This window comes from Schistocerca serialis, chromosome 6, assembly GCF_023864345.2.
Source record: "Schistocerca serialis cubense isolate TAMUIC-IGC-003099 chromosome 6, iqSchSeri2.2, whole genome shotgun sequence".
NCBI classification, from domain to species: Eukaryota; Metazoa; Arthropoda; class Insecta; order Orthoptera; family Acrididae; genus Schistocerca; species Schistocerca serialis.
This window is the reverse complement of record NC_064643.1, coordinates 418681452-418702980: the sequence shown is the minus strand read 5'-3', so window position 1 is coordinate 418702980 and position 21529 is coordinate 418681452. Positions and strand designations below refer to the sequence as shown.

At 43.0% G+C, this 21529-nt stretch overlaps 1 protein-coding gene across 1 annotated transcript in view; it reads right to left on the bottom strand.

The window, feature by feature from the left end:
- LOC126484358 (uncharacterized) overlaps window positions 1-21529 on the bottom strand; it is a 322214-nt gene that overhangs the window by 1328 nt on the left and 299357 nt on the right. The window contains exon 4 of the mRNA XM_050107828.1: window positions 13935-14111. Within this exon, the coding sequence (XP_049963785.1) occupies window positions 13935-14111 (177 nt within the window). The remainder of the gene's footprint in view (window positions 1-13934; window positions 14112-21529) is intronic.

Below are 21529 nucleotides of genomic sequence, written 5' to 3'. Positions count from 1 at the left end.
TTATCATTTAGTGACATCCATGTATTCCATGTCCGCAACTCGTCGTCTAGCGGCTAGCGTTGCCGCCTCTGGATCACGGCGTCCCGGGTTCGATTTCCGTCAGGATTGAGGATTTTCTCTGCCCGGGGACTGGATGTTTGCGTTGTCCTCATAATTTCATCATCATCAGCAGTGGCTAGATTGGACTGTGTAAAAAAAAAAAAAGGACTGAGTAAAAACTGGGACTTTGTACAGGCGCTGGAGACCGCGCAGTTGAGCGCCCTTCAAACCAAACATCATCATCATCCATGTATTAGATGTTCCAGCTGTTTTGATGAACACGCTGCTTGCCATACCCGAGATGACAACATCCAAGTGACCATAACCTGCCGCACATGGACTTGCACTGGGCGCCTACCCCACTGTTGATGGGGAGGCTGAGGTTCTTTCACCACCAGTACATCCCGTGGTAGTTGTCACACCGACATCATTATCACTGCTGGGTGGGAGGACGATCATCGCTAGAGGTACTTGTTGGTAGCAAGGGCTTCCCTATCTGGTGGGGCAAGCCTCAGCCGACTACAAAACTTCTGAGAGTGCTGTACATCCTGAGGGGCCCACACGTGTCTTTGCCAACTTTCGGAGCGGTATCGAGGACGCTCTAACACATTGTGGGGGCATAATCTCAACCATGGCTTCGCCTGTAGGCTGCAGACATCAGTTCGCAAGACTTCAGCTGAAACGCTGGAGCAGCAGCCTTGCTAGCTAGGCGAGCCGACAGCAGGAGTCAGCATGTTCCGAACATCTTGCAGGCACGTAGCTTCAGCCGAGGCTCACGGAAAGACACAGAACTGTAAATGTGACTGAATAAATATTAACTTGTCAATGATGTTTCATTAACTCCGAAACACGCTCTTCGGTTTCCACAACACCAACCTGAAAATGTAGAGTTGTCGGAACCCCTACAGTTTTGGTTCCTTCGAACCATCTCCAGACCATATAAATGAGAACATATTCCGCATGGACTTTTTATAGAGGTCGAAAAGGGTCTGCTTCTCCCAGCTTTTCATGACAACATGAAGATGACTCTACTCTGTAGACTCAAAAGAGGCCTGCTTACAATTATGAGCCAAAACGTTAGGACCACTGCCCACTGCGACGTTGGATGCCCCTGGTTGCGTTGTGGGCATGTGACGCAATAACAAAAGTATGTAAGCGGAACAGACACAGACGGGGGTCACCTTAACGAAGACAGGGGCAGCAAATGGGGAAATCCATTGAGATAAGCAAAGAGCACATTATTATTACAAAGAGTCCGAACGAGAATCTCGAAAACGGCGAAGCTGGTCGTATGTTCACGTGCTACTGTCGTGGGCACCTGCAGAAAGAGGTAGAAGGACTGTGAAACTACCAGTAGGCGCTAAATGGTTGAACGTCCCCGACTCTTCACAGACCGTGGGGTTCGGAGGCTTCTGTAAAGTAGGGTAGACGGTGATTTGTGGCATCTCTGCAGAAGGAGCACAATGCTCGTGCACGGACAAGTCTTTTGGAACACACCGTCCATTATACATTGTTGAACATAGAGATCCGCAGCATACCACTCGTGTTCACATGTTGACCCAATTACGGTTGCAGTGGGCACGGGGCATCGGGATTTGACCTTCGCTCAATGGAAACGAGTTGGCTCTTCAGGCGAATCACATTTCTGCTACACTAGGTCGATAGTTGTGTCCACATACGCCGTCATCGAGGTGGACGGTGGCTCAAAACGTGCAGCACGCCACTGACGCACGCTGGTGGGAGCAGTATTATGCTAAGGGAGACATTCTCCTGCGCTTGCTTGGGATTTGTGGTAGTAATCGAAGACATGCTGACAGCTGTGAACCAACTAAATCTCTTCACGCCTGATTGTTTCCCCCACGGCGATGTCATCTTTCAGAAGTATAATTGCCCTTGTCTCTGAACCAGAACCGTGCTACAGTGGTTTGAGGAGCATCATAGTGAACTCACGATAATATCTCGGTGACCAAATGCGCCTGATATAAATCCTATGGAACCCATCTGGGTCGCTATCGTGCGCCATCACTGCGTCTGCAAATCAGCGACCCGTTATTTATACGAATTTCATGACATGTGAATAGATGTCTAACGACACATACCTCCAGAAACCTACAAACAGTCGCTCGGATCCCCGATACACAGAATGAGAGATGAATTTCGCTCCAAAGTCGGACGAACAAACTATTAAGCATGTGGTCATTATGTTTTCGCTCGTCGGTATATAGAGGCTGTTTCAATATCCTTGCATAAAAAGTCTAGCAGTGACAGATCTTGTCTTCGGGAAAATTTTATTAGAGAGTAAATGTTCACTGGCGCTTTCTGACGATGATAGGTGTCCGCAGAAGCAACCGGGTGTAGTTACTCTGCAGCATGAATAGGCCTTGTTCTGTTGCCTATAATCCAGTCACCGGCTTTCGGTGAAACTATGTACACCCAGCAAAATTAAAGTTCCTGATTCGTTTCTTAACATCTTTCTCAGCTTAGAGACGTTCCTTCTTGAGGTTCTTTTTTGCGGAAAATCACCGTAACAGTTTACTAAAGTAGGTAGTAAGCACAACACCTAGTTAGTTGACGCTGCTAGTTCGGTGAAATCTCTTCGTCTCAGGGCCGAATAATACTAACAGACGTTTTGCGTAGCCAGCAAGGGTCTGCGAACATTTTATCTCTATCAAAAGTTATTACCAATCTAGTGATCTATTACAAAAAATGGTTCAAATGGCTCTGAGTGCTATGGGACTTAACATCTTAGGTCATCAGTCCCCTAGAACGTAGAACTACTTAAACCTAACTAACCTAAAGATATCACACACATCCATGCCCGAGGCAGGATTCGAACCTGCGACCGTAGCAGTCGCGCGGTTCCGGCCTGAAGTGTCTAGAACCGCTTGGCCACCGCGGCCGGCGATCTATTACACTACTCCATGTTTGATGCAAAGTCAGTGCATTAAAAAAGTTTTCCATATTTTGAGAGCAGGTAGTATGGATCAAAACAAGGAAAATGTCCATTAAACACAGAATCTAAAATGCTTATCTTAAGAGCTATGAGCATTTGTTCGTTAACGCTAATGAAAAACGCATCTCCAGCTCTTCTACTGCAAGCTCTTTGCTATTACGAAAGTCCTAGAGCATGCAGTACACATATGTTAGTGTTGTTACTCTAAACCGTTTCGTAATACCAAAGTACTTGCACTAGAAGAGATGTGTTTCACAGCAGCTCTTAAAGTATACATTTTAGAGCCCATTCTTGAGGGACATGTTTTCTTGTTTTGGTCCATTTTCTTTTTCTCTGGTGTTTCGAAAGAAATTTGAAGTTTGGTTTTTCCTGTGTATCGTAGAGTGAGCCCAAACAAGTACTACTCATCAGCTCTTTACTTTGGTGCCAGTATCGACATAATGCCTTTTATAGCGGAATTTTACGTGCCTATTCGACAGAATGGTCACGCATTAATCTAGTTCGAATTTCGTTTTATCGACATGTATTAACGGGGACAGTAAAACACGGTAATCGCAAATATCTGTAGAAACAGAGAAAATGCGCCTGACTAGTCTACGACTCTTTGGAGGGACACCAGATATAGCTTCGTGCCCACAGCTTCCTCCCCGTATATAGACAAAGAAAAAAAAGTGTATGAATTCCTAATGGCCTAAACTGCTAAGGTCATCGGTCCATAGACTTAAATACTACTTAAACTAACTTATGCTAAAAACAATAAGAACAAGACCCACACTCCTGCCAGAGGGAGGAGTCGAACCTCCGTCGGGAGAGGCCGCGCAATCTGTGACAAGGCGCCTTAAACCACGCGGTCACTCGGCGCGGCGTATGTAGACGCTGATGGAAAAAAATCGACACACCAAGAAGGAGTTGTGTGACATAGACGAAAGAAGGCGTGTTTCTACGCCCGAAACTTGATGTCTGTTCAAATTTTGTACCAGTCACGTAAGGAGGAGGACGAGAAGAAGATTAGTGATTAACGTTCCATCGACAAGGAGGTCATTAGAGGCGGAGCACAAGCTCGGATTAGGGAAGGATAGGGAAGGAAATCAGCCGTGACCTTTCGCAGGAACCATCCCGGAATTTGCCTGAAGCGATTTAGGGAAATCACGGAAAACCTAAATCAGGATGGCTAGACGCGGATTTGAACCGTTGTCCTCCCGAAGGCGAGGCCAGTGTGCTCACCACTGCGCCACTTCGATCGGTAGTCACATAAGAGTGGCGTTATTAGTGCCACTCTCAGGATGCAAATCAGGTTTGCTTTAAATACAAGCTGTAATGGTCGTGGGCGTTAGTTACCTTTGAGACTGGACATAGGGAATCAATGTTAATCAAGCATGCCTCTAAGGCGACAAATACGCCATTGTCAGCACCTCACTGAGTTTGAAAGAGGCCTTCTAATAGGGCTACGAGAAGCCGGGTATTCCTTCTCTAATACTGCAGAAAGCCTTGGCCGGATGTAGCCACTGTAAGTGATTTCTGGCAGCGGTGGTCACGCGAATGTACAGGCGCAAGATGACTGGGCTCTGGACGGACACGTGTCACTACCGAGGGACGACCATCGTGTTCGGCGTGGGGCTCTGGAGCACGGTACTGCGCCTGCAGCAGCAAACTGAGCAGCAGTTGGCACCATAGTGACACAACGAACTGTTACAAATCGGTTACTTCAAGGACAACTCCGAGCCAGATGCCCTGTAGCGTTCATTCCACATGCCCCAAATCACTGCCACTTGCTACTTCAGTGGTGTTAAGCGAGGGCTCATTGGATGGTTGGGTGGAGATCTGTTGTGTTTTCTGAATGGTAAATCTTTTTCAAAAATTTATAGCTAAATATCTCCACCCGACCACACCACCGAATCAATTGGCCAAGAAGGTGAAAACTTTCAGTGGACTGAAACTGATGCCTTGGAAATGTCCTTGGCTATCACAACTGTCTTAGCTGTTCCTGATTTCAACTGCAAATTTATTTTGCATATCGATGCTTCTAATTTGGGTTCAAATGGCTCTGAGCACTATGGGACTTAACATCTATGGTCATCAGTCCCCTAGAACTTAGAACTACTTAAACCTAACTAACCTAAGGACATCTCACAACACCCAGTCATCTTCTAATTTGGGGATAGCGGCCATGTTACACCAAGAACGCGAGAGAGAGTGTATGCCGGTTGGCTGCGCTTCGAGGTCCCTGTCTCCCGCGAAAGTACCTGGTGTATGAGGTGGAGTCCTTGGCTGTCCTGTTCGGACTCGAGAGATTTGAGGAAAAGAACTGTTACGTTATCTCCAACATCTGAAGCCACAAGACCATCCAGTTTACGGTGGAAATAGAGAAGGATGGTTGCTTTCCTATTTGGTCGTCTTGGTTAGTACGAAAGGGGATGGGTCATTATGGCACTCTGCTACCGGAAGTCCACACATACGAACCTCTATCTGCAACCGTCGAGCTGCCATCACCCTTCACAAAATATCGGCGTCCTTAGAACATTGGTGCACCGGGCATATGTTGTTTCTGATGGAGACAACCTTGCAAAGGAGCTAGAACATCTACAGTAGCTATTCAAAGATAATGGTTACTCTCCACTTCAGATTAGTGCAGCGCTAAGAAAGAAGAAACCTGACGACCCACAACATCACGAAGATAAGGAGCTGTTCAGGTCCAGGGCGTTCCTTCCATAAGTCAGCAACATTTCGTCTAAAATAAGCAGGTCCTATGGAAACATCAAGTAATCTTCCGGCTATCGGTGAAGATTAGTCCTTTCCTCGGTTCGGTAAAGAACGATCTGGGACTGAGGAAGGCCAGAATCCTTCAAAGTCCTTGCCATTGTGGCAAAGCTTACATAGGTTATGCGATACGCACAGTATATGAACGGTACCTTGAACATGAGGTCACACTCGTCTTTCGCAGCCCTGTAAGTCGGCCGTAACCAAGCATTGTGTTGCCAAAGGCCACTCTATGGATTATTCTGCCACAAAAATCTTGGCCCCGGTGAGATCCTTTTCGGACTCGGTAATTAAATCTTATGTGGAAATACGTCTAGGACAAGATCTTACAGATCGTGACGGCAGCTTTCGACTGGACAAGTCTCGAAGCCCTGTGATCTCTTTAATTTCTTCTAAGAGAAAATATTTTATTCATAGTGACACGTCTGGCGACAACTGACGTATGTTTTTATCTCTAGGAATGAGCGTTCCGACAGTGGGGGGGGGGGGGGGGGGGGGAGGGGGGGACGAGTAGTTTCACCTTTACACATGCTGCTGCGTGCCACAAATGTACCAGTATTTTCGGAGGGCGCGGATTTCGATAGAGAACGCTGCTGTGACGGCCGCCAATGCTCATGCGTCTCCGTGCCAGTTTTTGCTATGAAGGCGACATTGTGAACTAGTAGCCTCTGGTGGCGGACACTCACCTGAAGATGCCTGAACGGTTGCCAGCCGAAATATTGCGGCAAGAAGTCAACGTGATCCGGCTGCAATACAGAAACCTCGTAGAATATTCAGTACGCCTGGAAAACTTCAAGAACTAGACTATTAGTTTTGTCAACAAATATTGCTGCAATTTATTTTATTTGTTCCAGACGCGTTTCGCGTTAATTTTAAGGCATCTTCAGTGGCATCTAGAGTAATACAGTTTTGTTTTGATATGCGATATTTGTAGATTGTAAAATAGTTCACGTCTTGTTTTTTTACGTAGTTAAGTCATTACTTACAGTTACTTCAGTTTTCTGCTGGCATTTGCGTTTCGGCTCATTTGTTCACATGCTGGCCGCCTCTCTATAACTTAAGAAACTTCGAATATTTTCATGTTACGAACTCTTTTCTTCAGAATTTTCATGTTCTTTGCACTAATTGTTGTGGAACACTATTAGCCTTCTGTCACTGGTTCTAGATATTTTATCGAAAAGTATGATTTTAAGTCGTAACTACTATGTGTTCACACTGTACATACCATTTTCACAAAAATAGTAGCAAACGAAAACAATATATTATATTGATTCAAGCATATGATAACATCCTCTGCTAAATAGATGAGCCACAAACAGAATTTAAAATATTACGTACTGACATCAACAAATTACATAAAATAAAGTTCACAATCGGAAGAGAACAGAATAGCGAGATTAACTATCAAGAAACGAAGCAGTAAGCGTATGTCTGAAATTTACAATGAACCTACAGGTCTGGACTGTATGGCGGAGGTTAAAGCCGTTCGAGTCCCAACTCTTTCATTGTTTCGGCCGTTCGTTTGGCAGAATGTGGCCGAGCGTTATCTTGCTGCAGGATGACACCTCTTCGCAGTTTTCCGCGACGTTTCTATCTATCTATATCTATATATGTACTCCGCTAGCTAGCGAAAAACGACTGTCTGAACGCCTCAGTACGAGCTCTAATTTCCCTTATCTTTAAATGGTGATCATTGCGAGATTTGAAAGTTGGTGGTAATAATATATGCTCTACATCCTCGTCAAAGAACGGATTTCGGAATTTAGTGAGCAACCCCTTCCATTTAGCGCGTCGTCTGTCTGCAAGTGTGTCCCACTCCGAACTTTCTATGAGATTTGTAACGCTCTCGCGATGGCTAAATGTATCAGTCACGAATGTTGCCGCTCTTCTTTGGACCTTCTCAATCTCTTGCATCAGACCCAACTGCTAAGGATCCCATACAGACGAACCATACTCTAAGACTGGACGAACTAACGTTTTGTAAGCAATTTCCTTTGTAGAAGGACTGCTTCGCTTCAAGATTCTACCAATAAACCGCAATCAAGATTTTGCCTTGCCCGTTACTCGAGTAATCTAATCATTCCATTTGAGATCATTTCGAATAGTCACACCCTGGTACCTGACGGATGTTACCGCGTCCAAAGACTGGTCATTTATTTTGTACTCGTACATTAATGGGGATTTTCGCCTTGCTATACGCAATAGGTTACACTTACTAATATTGAGAGATAACTTCCAATCATTACACCACGCATTTATTTTCTGCAGATCCTCGTTGATTTGTTCACAACTTTCATGTGATACTACTTTCCTTTAGACTATAGCATCATCGTCAAACAGTCTAATGCCGCTGTCAGTACCATCAACCAGATCGTTTATGTAAATCGTAAAAAGCAGTGGACCTATTACGCTGCCCTGGGGCACACCTGAAGTTACGCTTGTTTCTGTTGAAGTCACCCCATTCAGGACGACATAGTGCTCTCTGTTTGTTAGAAAACATACTCTCCAACTGCATATGTCATCGGATAGACCGTAAGCGCGCACTTTTTGGAGCAAGCGACAGTGTGGAACTGAGTCGAACGCCTTTAGAAAGTCGAGAAATATGGCATCAACCTTGGAGCCAGTATCTAGAGCCTGTTGTATATCATGCACAAAGAGGGCCAACTGTGTCTCGCATGGCCACTGTTTCCTAAAACCGTGCTAGTTTCTGCAGATGAACTTCTCAGAGTCTAGAAAGGTCATTACGTCTGAACACAAAATATGTTCCATGATTCTACAACAAATCGATGTCAGTGAAATTGGCAGGTAATTATGTGCATCCGATTTTCTACCCTATTTATAGATTGCTATGACCTGGGCCTTCTTCCAGTCCAGTGGAACTTTCCGCTGTTCCAATGATCTCTGATAGACGATGGATAAGAATGACGCTATATTTGTAGCACAATCAACATATAATCTTACTGGGATACCGTCTGGGCCAGATGCCTTCCTGGCGTCTAAGGATCTTAACTGTTTTACAATCCCAGATACACTAAACACTATGTCAGCCATCCTTGCGTTTGGATCTGATTGCAAATTTCAATTTAGTTCGCAACTCTCCACAATAGTTCTCACTGTTCACAGTTTCGTCTCTTGGCGTGAGATGAACGGCTCCTACACCTTCAACGATCCATAATAGTGTTAAAAGAACCTTAACAGCTGAAGGCTGAGTAAATTTCTTGACTTCTGGTGATCATGGGTGTTTTCAAACGACGCTTTCAGCCTTACTTTCCGGTTCGTGAAGATGCAGCCAGGTTTCGTCTACAGTAACGATTTGCTGTAAAAATCCATCTCTCTCGCGATGATAATGGGTCAAATGTATACGAGAGATGTCCATCCTTTGCGCCTAATGATACGCTGACGTTCCTTTGGTGCCCAACTTGCACACACTTTTCTCACAAAAACTGAGAAGCGGGCGCGTTTGTCAGTCCCTGTGACAGCTATGACTTATGACACTTCTATTTTCGCTGGACTGCAACAACGCCAGCGAGAAGCTGATAGGTTCGCAACTGGGGGAGTTGACTGTGGTGCTCCATAGACACGACACACTCTCGACTTTGAAGAGGACGTCTTTCGTCACACAGAAGTGAACCGGCCGACTGGCCATGGACCCCTGTAGAGCACACACATCAGAGCTCATTGTCTCTACAGTGTGCGCACCGTGAAGTGGGAGATTTGAAAATGATCCGATCCTCAAACATATTTTACATTCTCAGTAGAGGACCTCAGGGACTACAAAGAACTCATATCACAAGTTATCAGAAAACAAACTTTATCATTTTGTGTTCCTCAGTGATTCATGTAAATGTTAACAAAAACCACCACTGCTATATTTAAGGTAGGTTTATCGTGCCAAAACTGGTTTCGTTCTAATAAACGTCATCAAGTGACGCTAAATATACTTTCTACAAACCCTCAAAGAATTGTGAAAATATCATAACTTAAGAAGTCTAATCGTCCCACATGACGTTAAAGGCAAGTCCTGGAACATGACGAGCACACATGAGCTGTGCTAGTGCCAGGCGGTCTTTGGAGTGTTTCTGTGCTTCTCACAGGAATGAGCCTTCAACATTATGTAGGTTTGCACATTAAATGCAACTGTGGAGGTATTTATTAACATTAATCAGCAAGCACTACAAATCAGGATCGCTGAAGCATTTCAAGTCAGTGGCTGTAGAAAGTTTCATCACTAAGGTAACAGTTACTATATGAGGTCAAAGGTGGTTCTGTGCGATTCGTTATCGAACGATCGTTTCGGAATCAGTTGCATTGCTTCGCATCGGTGTTTAGAGATAAGGAACAGTGCTGCACGCAAAAGGCTTTTCTACTCTAAAGCCCAAAGTAAAACAGGCTCCAACTGGAGAAATAACGAAAACAGTGGACCATGTTAACGCGTCAGAAGAATTGAAAGGTAACTCCGGTGGGACTATATAAATTGATTGGGAATGTAAGCAAGATTTAGTGTAGTAACAACATGTATTTTTTCAAACCAGACATAAATTATTCTAAACAAGTAATAGATTGAATACCCGAAACAACTAGCAGGTTATTTACTACTCCACTGGGTGGATCCTGGACGGCAAGGCAGTTTAACTAGGTGGTCAGTGAGTCAAGTACTCTGACTCTAAAAGTGTGGATAGCGAAAGCTGATTTGATCTGACGCTGAGCAGACTTTGATTGATCAAATTTACTGACGTTTCTCTACATAGGTGCAGCTGAGAGGAAGTGGCGATTGACATCTGTACGCCCTCACAATGCCGGGGTGGCAGTACCTTACCCTGTGTATTTCGTGCGGCGATGTGACTTACAGCTGGCGAGGTGTGTGCGGCGGAGGTGAGACATGGAGGCGGCACCTGTTAATCGACTGCGGCCACCAAAGGAATGTAAAAATCTAACGGTCTAGCGATCAGGCACACGGATCGCAATTTGCTCTCTACCAGAGCCCTGAAATCACTGTAGATTTCAGTGTGTAACACACCCATTCGCTGGTCGTACCAAGGCCCAATTTGGCTCACGTGTACGCGCAGAGCGCACAAGGATACCAAACGTCTATATTGGTAAACCAAAAAACGAACAAGTGTGCCCTCGGTAAACGAGTACTCCGAGATGTTTGAAGTCCCAATGTCAGTAGAGTAAGAACTTCACCACAGGCTCCCCCGTCTAAAATATTTGCAAGTGAGGTCAGTCTCAGGACAGGTCGCAGGTACCAATGACACATGCAAGAGCTTCGACGAGAAGTGCTTACCAGACCAATGTCCCTCACATGAGTGCTTCGCACCTCTCAAGAAAAAAGATTCAGTTTTCCTGCAAAGTGCACAAATGACACCACCTTTACGCTGTCTTGAGCCAATCACAGGGCTCTAGAGGTGCTCCACACGACAGCAGAAACTCATGTCGAACCAGGGCAAGAGTTAAGAAACCTGCGTCTCTGAAAAAAAGAAGAAACCGCCAATTACTAGCTTTTTTAAGTTTTCACAAAGGGGGAAGAGATGATTTTCTGTGAAGTCGTGTCACTTCCCACGGCAACAAGTGAACAGATACAATCTCAAAGATCTTTATCTAAACTGCCCATGCCTCGGAGCTTATTAGTCCTAGCTAAGAGGTGTAATAAAGGTTCTAACCGTTTCTCAGACGCCGGAGTTTCTTATACAACTGAGGTGGCTGAGTGAAGTGGGTCACTGGTCTATTTGCACTATCGGCGAACACGAAAACATGTGAATTTTTATTACTCGTGGCTCTGCACACAATGCCTGTTTTACCAGGCTTCTACTGGCACCATGGCAGATAGTGCGGCATTGTTTTGCTGGAGTCCTGTCTCGTCAAGGGGGCTGCCCTGTACGGCTGTGGGTCTGTCCGGTAAAATTTACTAAGGAATGGGCTCGCCACCAATTGCTTTCAACTCCCAACAAGCTGTTTCTTTGATCTAAGAATGATAAAAATACCTCACGCGTTTAGCGCCCTACCAGGATCCATCAACGTCTGCTCAGGCTGTTAACTTTCTAGAGTCTCGCTCAAGCTGCGTCAGGTTCTAATATAATTTTTAATAATTTTTCGTATGCGACATATAGATGAGAGAGTAACTTGTCCTCTCTCAGAATCGCATTTTTGCCGTCACATAACATACGCAGCACAATATTCATGGCAGATCTGAAGTCTCCTTCCACGAAAACAAGGTGCAAAAAGTGGTGTATTTGGAGGACCATTTACCATATGATGAGGATGTTTCAAATACGCGAAAATTGGATTTTATATTGAGATGAAAGGTGCCTGAACCAAACAGCTATATCGACCCCAGATGTTACCATTTGTTGTTATCTTAATGAGGACTGTAACATTACTAGATCTATATTCCCAAGATGATGGTTAATGGTCCTAACTGTATAAGACTGTGGCTCCTTCGCTTGGAGAATCACTCATTTGCGTTGGTCGAAAAGGTATCCAAATTTACAATAGACCCCATGCCATCCAGAGTATCAGCTGATACCGTAATAGGTCAAAGGCAGGCCGCTGGTATATTTTGTGATCTGTCAAAGGCATTTGTCTGTGTAAATCACAATATTCTTTTAAATAAATTAGAATATTATAGTGTAACAGGAAATGCTGCAAAATGGTTCAAATCTTATATCTCTGGCAGAAAACAAAGGATGTTATTAGGAAAGAGATATGTATCAAGCTATCAGGCATCATCCAACTGGGAACTAATTACATGTGGGGTCCCACAAGGTTCCATTTTGGGTCCTTACTTTTTCTTGTGTATATCAATGACCTTTCATCAGTAACATTACCAGATGCCATGTTCGTTTTGTTTGCCAATGATACAAACATTGCAATAAATAGCAAATCAAGTGCAGTCTTAGAAAGATCAGCTAATAAAATATTTTTGGACATTAATCACTGGTTCCTAGCCAATTATTTGTCACTAAACTTTGAAAAAACACACTACATGCAGTTCAGAACTTGTAAGGGGTGTCCCACGAGTATATGCCTAACATATGATGACAAGCAGATAGAAGAAGTGGACAGTGTTAAATTCCAGGGATTACAGCTTGATAATAAATTCAGCTGGTAGGAGCACACCACAGAACTGCTGAAGCATCTTAACAAATCTCCTCTATTTGCAATGCGAATTGTAACAGACATAGGGGATATAAAAATGAAAAAGTTGGCGTACTATGCTTACTTTCATTCCATAATGTCATATGGGATTATTTTTTGGGGTAATTCATCAAGCCAAGCTAACGTTTTCCGGGAACAAAAACGTGCAGTGAGAGTTATATGTGGTGTGAACTCAAGAACATCCTGCAGAAGCCTTTTAGGGGAACTAGGGATACTAACTACTGCTTCCCAATATATTTATTCCTTAATAAAATTTGTCATTAAAAATATACCACTTTTTCAAACCAACAGCTCAATTCATGGAATCAATAATAGAAATAAGAATAATCTTCACAAGGATTTAAAATCACTTAGTCTTGTACAAAAAGGTGTGCATTATTCAGGAACACACATTTTCAATAACTTGCCAGCAGCCATAAAAAGCTTAACAACCGATGGAATTCAGTTTAAGAGAAGCCTAAAGGATTTATTGGTGGCCAACTCCTTCTACTCCATTGATGAATTTCTCAATAAAACCAAATGATTTGTATACTTCTGCACAATTTCAGTGCAGTAATGTGTTCATTGTAAATAAGTACTTTAGTTGTTGTATGACACGTTTATTACCTTATAAATAAATAAAAAACTTTTTTATTTTAAATTCAGTGCATTAGTATTTGTAAAATGACTCTTTCATATAGTGTTCATTAAAAACTGACGATCATTCCACTTGGAACCTGTGGAATGGTACATTAGCTTATTTGTTTTAGTTGTAAATATTTATCATATATTGTTGTTTTTCTGACGTTCTACATCCTGGAGGACCTCCTCACTACGGATCAAATGGAATGAAAGTAAATATAATCTAATTTAATAGCAGTAATCAAGCCTTTTTGGTTGTATCTTTTAAAGGAACGTTGACAGAGTCTTTTCCAGTGTGCTCAGTACGTCTATGGGGATGAACAAACACACGAGAAAGAAACTACTGTTAAGGACGCTTCAGCATCAGAGGAATGTGTTAAAAACGGATTAAAGTCGTTTGTATCATTACCGGTGCCTGCTTCCAACTTAGGGAGATATTCTTGCATGTCCTGCAGTAGCTTCAAAACATCCTGCGAGTCCTTTGCTATACTGCACAGCTCTTCCTGGTTGAAGTCAGGTGTGATGGTTTTACATAGAAGGAGCTGACTTATAACATTCCCAAGATTGGACGGTCCTGGTCGGTTTTCTGAAAAGAAATAAAAATTTCTTTCAGTGAACAACACATATTATAGGACTCTCTCTCTTTCACACACACACACACACACACACACACACACACACACACACACAAACACACGCACAAACACGTGGACTGCTAGGCACAGTAGCTTCCGATTCCATGACATTTACTGTTAAATATGTAAGTTTCTAGAAACAGCAATAATCTGTAGAGTCATGGACTGACGAGTTATGTCTTTGTTTCAGAAAGTACGAGTAAGAGTGTTAAGAAGCTACTGTGTTATGGCTACATCTCGGCTGAACGTATTTTGATCAGTTTTAATCAGTGAAAGGTACCTTTTGTTTGACGGAAAGCAATGTTTCTGAACAGTATTTATTACGTACAAGATGTCTGGAAAGATCAACAGAATTCAGTGTGAGGTTAGCTGAGTTTGTTTACTAGTACTCCTCCGCGTGCTTGTGTTTGGTCGTGTGCGTGCGTACGTGCAGTGGAATAGGTCCGAAAAGGTTGCCTACTTATCATTACTTGGACGCTCGTTACAACTTTATTGGACTCCGCGTGATCTTCACGGTTCAATATATATTCCTCCGGCTTTCCTACCGCTGAAATCCAGAAATATTGAGTCTTCACTGTTTGGATACCAGAAAGGTATCACAATGGTGTCATATATGCCAAAGAGACTAAATGTGTTGTTTTGCTTAGCACCGTGCACGGTGAAGGCACAATTGATGAAGGAACCAATGAGCCACACATCATCATGGACGACAACATGACAAAGCGAGCGTTGACACAGATTACTAGACGTGCAGTAACTACTCTGTGGCTCGTGTAAATAGATGAACAATGGCAATACGGTTTGCTTTGCTAAATATCTCTGGGATTAGTGCCCAAATATTTTTTCAGTCCAACGCGGAAAATCCAATAAAACCAAGGAGGAAATTTTTGAAACAGTTGTTTCAACAACTTATGAAAGCTCATTTAGGTACAAGACTCCACCCATATTGTTACGTTTCCAGATGACCTCAAAAATATTTTTTGGCACCTCGTAAATTGGAAGATCCTCGACAACTGGAAGAGCCGCCAAACAAAAAGAAGAGTCGCTGCATTATGTGTGGCGGAAAAAGAATATTGTTACCACAGTTCATTATCAGGGTAAGATGTCTGTGTTGGCCGGCCGCGGTGGTCGTGCGGTTCTAGTCGCTCCAGTCCGGAGCTGCGCGGCTGCTACGGGCGCAGGTTCGAATCCTGCCTCGGGCATGGATGTGTGTGATGTCCTTAGGTTAGTTAGGTTTAATTAGTTCTAAGTTCTAGGGGACTGATGCCCACAGAAGTTGAGTCCCATAATGCTCAGAGCCATTTGTCTGTGTTGCATTGTCTGTGAGAAGTGGCCATGTAACACTGTGGATGACTTGGAGAAACAGGATGAGTAATATACATAAGAAAAATAACAACACATTTAATAAACAGCCGGAATATGATACAATAAGTGCTGTATAAGTAATATGCACTGCGAAATAAATGTAGTTCGAACAGAAGTGAGATTACTGTGTGTCCTAGAATTTTTTTGTTAAAAGACTAGCATACTTTTATTAGATTTTGCAACTACCTGCTCGTATTGAGAAGAAATAAATTTCAAACATCAAAATATATGTTTATGTATGCAAAAGGTAAAATAAAGTTAATATTATTTAATACTAAACTTAATAAATCAGTATTTCTCGACCTCTAAAGAACACAATGGCTGGTTGACAGAGTCAGCAACGCGAACACTGATTTTACAAAAACTGACGCGATCCGTCGAGTATTAAAAGTTAATTCAGCAGTTACTGAAGTCAAGTGTTGCTAAATTATTTACCAGGAATATGTTCTCCTGCATACAACCTTTACTTAGATGCATTAAATGTATTCGCAGTTGCGAATATGGACAACCATCATGTGTGCAGTGCAATGATGACAGTGAAAATTTGTGCCGGACCGGGCCCTAACCCGGATTTCCCGCTTGTCGCGAGCTGTCAGTGCACGACTCGCGTCCAGGCTCAAACTTTCATACGTCGTCAACCATGTGTCGACAATTTGTATTCGTACTTTATGTATATTTCCGTACAGGCGCGACATATTGCCTGGAAGTCGCTTGCCCAGTATCGGCGGATAAATTAAATACGATATTGCAGTGCCTATGTTATCCTGAATACGATGCAAAGATCCTTTGGACATGCATGTATGTACAAAGGAACTTTGCATCGTATTCGAAATAACACAGGTATTGCTGTTTCGTATTTACTAAAATGTGTCATGTTGCTGAGGCGCCGCCTTGTATTGCTGTGAAATATAGTGATATTCTTCCCTTGTCACTTTACTGAATCGAGACTCAACTATAGAAAAGGGCGCCGATTATTAACATTAACAAATTCTAGTATCTCTCTGCGTGCTAATTAGAGTTCATGAACTGAATAAGGCGAGACTACATATGATTCTGCATCACTGGACGCTGATATTAAATATATGGTAGCACTGTCACTGAGATGTCATCATAATTCGCCCGATAGGAATTTAAAGCCTGTATTAACGATCTTTTAACTGTTTGTTGCATACGGCAATTAGGTGCACGTAATAGGAGTGACCACACAATTGCACAATTAGGGTTTGTAAGCAGAAGACTTACACACAACAACAACAACAACAACCTGTCGCTTTTACTAAACCATTCACGTCTACGAACTATTTTGAAGAATGGAGGTCCTTTTTCCCTCTCTGTTGAATTGTACTTATGAAAGTGTGTTCTTTGTGTTTACTTCATCGCTGGCCGCTGTGGCCGAGAGGTTCTAGGCGCTTCAATCTGGAACCGCGTGACCGCTACGGTCGCAGGTTCGAATCCTGCCTCGGGCATGGATGTGTGTGATGTCCTTAGGTTTAAGTAGTTCTAAGTTCTAGGGGACTGATGACCTCAGATGTTAAGACCCATAGTGCTCAGAGCCATTTGAATTTTGTTTACTTCATCGATTTTTTGGAATCAGACAGCCTTGTAAGCTTGTTATTGGGGCAATATATTTCCATTCTGCATATCATTAAAAATGTCGGGGCATATTTCTATCACCTATGAGAGTAGCCAATGCTTCTCTTATCAGCTTAAGATCTTATGGCACAGAACAAACTGGGACAATCACGTAGAAAATATTGTGAGGAAGACGAACGATAGACTGCATTTTATTGCCACAACACTTGGAAGATACAAAAGATATGCTAAGAGACTGCCTACATTACGCTTGTCCGACCCTTTCAGGAGTACTGCTGCGCGATAAAGGATCCTTAGCAAGTAGGATTAACGGGGGATATCGAAAAAGTTCGAAGAAGGGCAGTTCGTTTTTTTACTGTCGCGAAATAGGGGACAGGCTGTAACGGATGTGATACGCGAGTTGGGGTGGCAGTCATTGAAACAAAGGCGTTTTTCGTAGCAGCGAGACCTTTTCACGAAATTTCAATCACCAACTTACTCCTTCGATGGCAAAAATATTTTTTACGTCCTCCTACATAGGCAGAAATGATCATCGTAATAAAATGAGAGAAATCAAAGCTCGCACATAAAATTTTAAGTGTTTGTTTTTCCCGCACCCTGTCCCGGAGTGGAATGATGGACAAATAGTCTGTATCTGGTTCGATGAACCCTCTGCCAGACACTTAAGTGTGAACTGCAGAGAAGTCGCGTAGATGTAGATTTACATATTTCTGTGTTACATAGAAAATGTTTTGTTGTTGTCGGTAGGCAACATCAATTAATTGTGCGCAAAATCATGTCAGCATGATCCATGACCAAGATTCTACAGATATTTGTAAACGATGGTCTATTATTCCGAGGGCATATAAAATACCATTATGTGAACTAATCACATTATTTCTGAAAGAATGAAAAATGCTTAGATGTGTACTACTGTGCATGTCGTCGACGACGAGGTCGCTGCAGATGGAACACAAATTCGGACTGAGGAAGGATAGGGAAGGACATCGGCCGTATCCTGCTAATAGGACACATCTCAGAATTCGTCGTAGCTGATGTCAGCAGACGATGGAAAACGTAAATCTGGATGGCCGGACGGGGATTTAAAGCGTCGTTCTCCAGAATTGAAGATCAACGTATTACCACTGCGCCACCTCGCTTGCCGAAAGAACGAATTAGAGGACACTCACAGCATGTGACACATTTCTAAGGCTCCGGAATCGTAGACGTGAAGACCATTGATCGAATCCTTGTCTAGCTATACGTATATCGGTTTGCTATGGCACCATTCCACTCAGAAGTAAAAAGATAATCTACAGTTTGGTTGTATGTGGGCAGTTGTTCACCAGCAAAAAGAAAAGGAAGAGTGCATGTCAGCTGAAAGAAAGATTTTCCGAACATCCCGAATTTATCGGATACTTAGGAAGATATTGTAAAATCTCTTTCCTTTGACATCTCTCTGCGGTTTTAGTTATGTATTTGCTCCTAAAAGATATATAGACGTGAGAATCAGTACTATTCATAACGGCTAATCAGTTTTGTGGATGAAAAATAAAGTGGTCAGCGAACGACAAAGACGACAGGGACCATTGTTGTACATTAGGCATTTTGTAATGTTTATTGTTCTTAGCATGACTGTGGACTCTGTTTCCGTGTTCACTCTGAATCATTTAGTGTTCCGTACGGTAGGTGAAAAAGGAACCGAAATGGGATGACTCTGCTGTCTGTCTGACTCTCACTCCGAATGTTCAAGACCCTTTTCCTCAAGAACGGGTAGACATAGCTAGTTGAAATTTATATCATGTATTAAGGTCTGCGGTCCGTTGGTGATGTAGAAAATTGAAGCTTCTGAGACAATGGAACCAAAGCTAGGCGATTTATGCCATATTCTGATACTTGCAAACTCACTCATTAAAGACCCTAGGGTTCTTCCCAAAGAAAAAATCAGAAAATTGTTATTTTCTAATTATATCATACGAAAAAATATTTCTATTGTTGTCATTTGTTGTTCGCATTCAGACTTGAAACATTCTAGAAAGTCTTGGACTCCCTGGCCCTATGTATTGCCAGTATCAATGTCGATAACATCGAGATCATCGAATGGATGAACTGTCTGTACACACAACAACATTTTTGCTGAACCCTCAATGCGCAAGTCCTATTCACACAGATCGATTCGTTTTAAATGACTGTTATTCTTATTGCAGTGAGCAGCGTCAGTTAGCAGTACTCCTGACCGGCTCGTGTGCCCACCGATCGCTCATTATCGAACATCCAGATGTGGATCACTCCGACAAAATAACGGCCGACCGGTCTTCCCAGAACAAAGTAATGTATTTGAAAGTCAGAGCTCTCAGGCGACAGATACAAATCGACGTATTTTTTGGAATTGTTAATCAGCAGGTGGCTTACAAGTGGTATTGAGGGTAAAATACTTTGCTCCGGCCTCCATAAATTAGCCTTCTGTAGCTTCTACAATCATGACCACCGGTTCTAACCAATAACCAGCGTGGGAAAAGGCCACTAGGAGTGGTGAGCGGACGCCAGGGAGGGAAAGGAGATGTTGATGGAAAGTATGTATAGCAAGAATTTTTGTAATAGCTCCCACTATACTTGGAGAGGTTCCCATAAGGTTATGAATGAACGCGAACTCTGTTTTCCACAGGACGTCACAGTTCGAGAAAAGTGTTATACGAAAAGTCTCTGCATTTGGAGAATTCTACCAAGTGTTGTGACGTGTAATACCGTCCATTACATTTCTTGATTAATATTAGCACGTTTTAGAAAGGGGAAAACAGTTAAAACTCACAAAAAGTTTCAGGGATCCATTGTTACGTAGTTGAAGGTTGACTGAAGTACCTACATGTGCAAGAAGGTAATACTCGTACACCACTGACTATGCATCGTTCAACAGGCACTTGTGCAGTTAGTTCATGTGAAAAGTTGCATAATTTTCTCACTTCAGCAGAGTTTTGGAATTTTTTTGAAACTAGGTATGAAAATTTGCTGCCGTTGCCTTTTCGACATATCGTGGCATATAAAAGGTGATACGCCGCATCAAATGAGTACCTTAAAAGTTGCAAAGATATCTCTGGTTTATTAATGTAGTGGCCTGGTATTTTAATAGTTGCAAAATATAACTTGATTCTGTGTTAGAGGTCGAATAATTTTTAGAACAATGTTGACAAATTTTGAAAGTTTAATAAAATTACATCCCCTCTACGTTAGTGATGACTACATTACAAATTTGTATCATATTAATATAAAGCATGAACAATCCACAATCAATAAATAGGTCAGTTTCGTGGAACTTACAGACAAATTCTAGAAGGGGATTGTACTACAACCCACTATGAACATATTTTCAGTTGGTGACACGCAATAAATGCGGAGAAAATTTCTCGTGTTCCCAACTATCGGAGTTCGAAGTTTTTCAAGGGGAATGTCTCTTCTCATCTTCTGGCAAACAGCAGATGCGTCCGTGTCGCTCTCCTTTAACGCGCATCGGTGGTGAAAGACTCTTCCCTAATACCAGAGCCGGGCGTCCTAAAACATTCCGATCTGCTGCCCCGCCTTCCTCGCGTGGCCGACACCGCTGGCGCAGCGTAACGTCGTTACCGCGTGATGGCTTCCAGGGCGCGCTGCCAGCCTAGGCTCACAGCAAATTCTTCACCCCGTGTCCTTAGGGATGATACCACACCGCCCCAAAAATCACTGGAAGGACAGACAACATACTCTCTTTATGTGGATCTTCCAACCCTCTCGCCATGGTACAGCAACCTTAGTGATATTCTTCAGTAAGAAAAACAGTCTAGGTTGCTATGACAAATGGCTCTAAGCACTATGGGACTTAACATCTAAGGTCATCAGTCCCCTAGACTTACAATTACTTAAACCTAAGTAACCTGAGGACATCACACACATCCATGCCCGAGGCAGAATTCGAACCTGCGATCATAGCAGCAGCGCTGTTCCGGACTGAAGCGCCTAGAAGCACTCGGCCAGAGCGGTCTGCGGTTGCTATGACAGTTGAGGCTTTATTGATGAATTGCACCTTGTTGAAATATCTTCAGAATTTCCACATCGGAGAAGTACATAGAAATAGATTAGCGGTACGGTCTTACTCAGCGCGAGAAAGCGGTAATCTTTTTAAAAATACTGTACAAAAGCCAGAGTGAAGGGGGGCTTATCGTTTAGGAAATGCGCGTAACGCGTTAATCATAAATAGCCAGAATCTAGAACGCATAAGTAAAACATTTCAGAAGACGTTGCCCTAGCAACGCAAAGCCAAACTCGTACTGGAACCGAGAGGGGATTGAACCGTGGCGGTCGGTTTGCTGGCCTGACTACCTCTGGCACTAGTATCGATAGTTACCTCCTTTGTGACTTATCTTTCGTTTTCCTGGTCTAGGTGTGGAGGCTAGGCACTGCG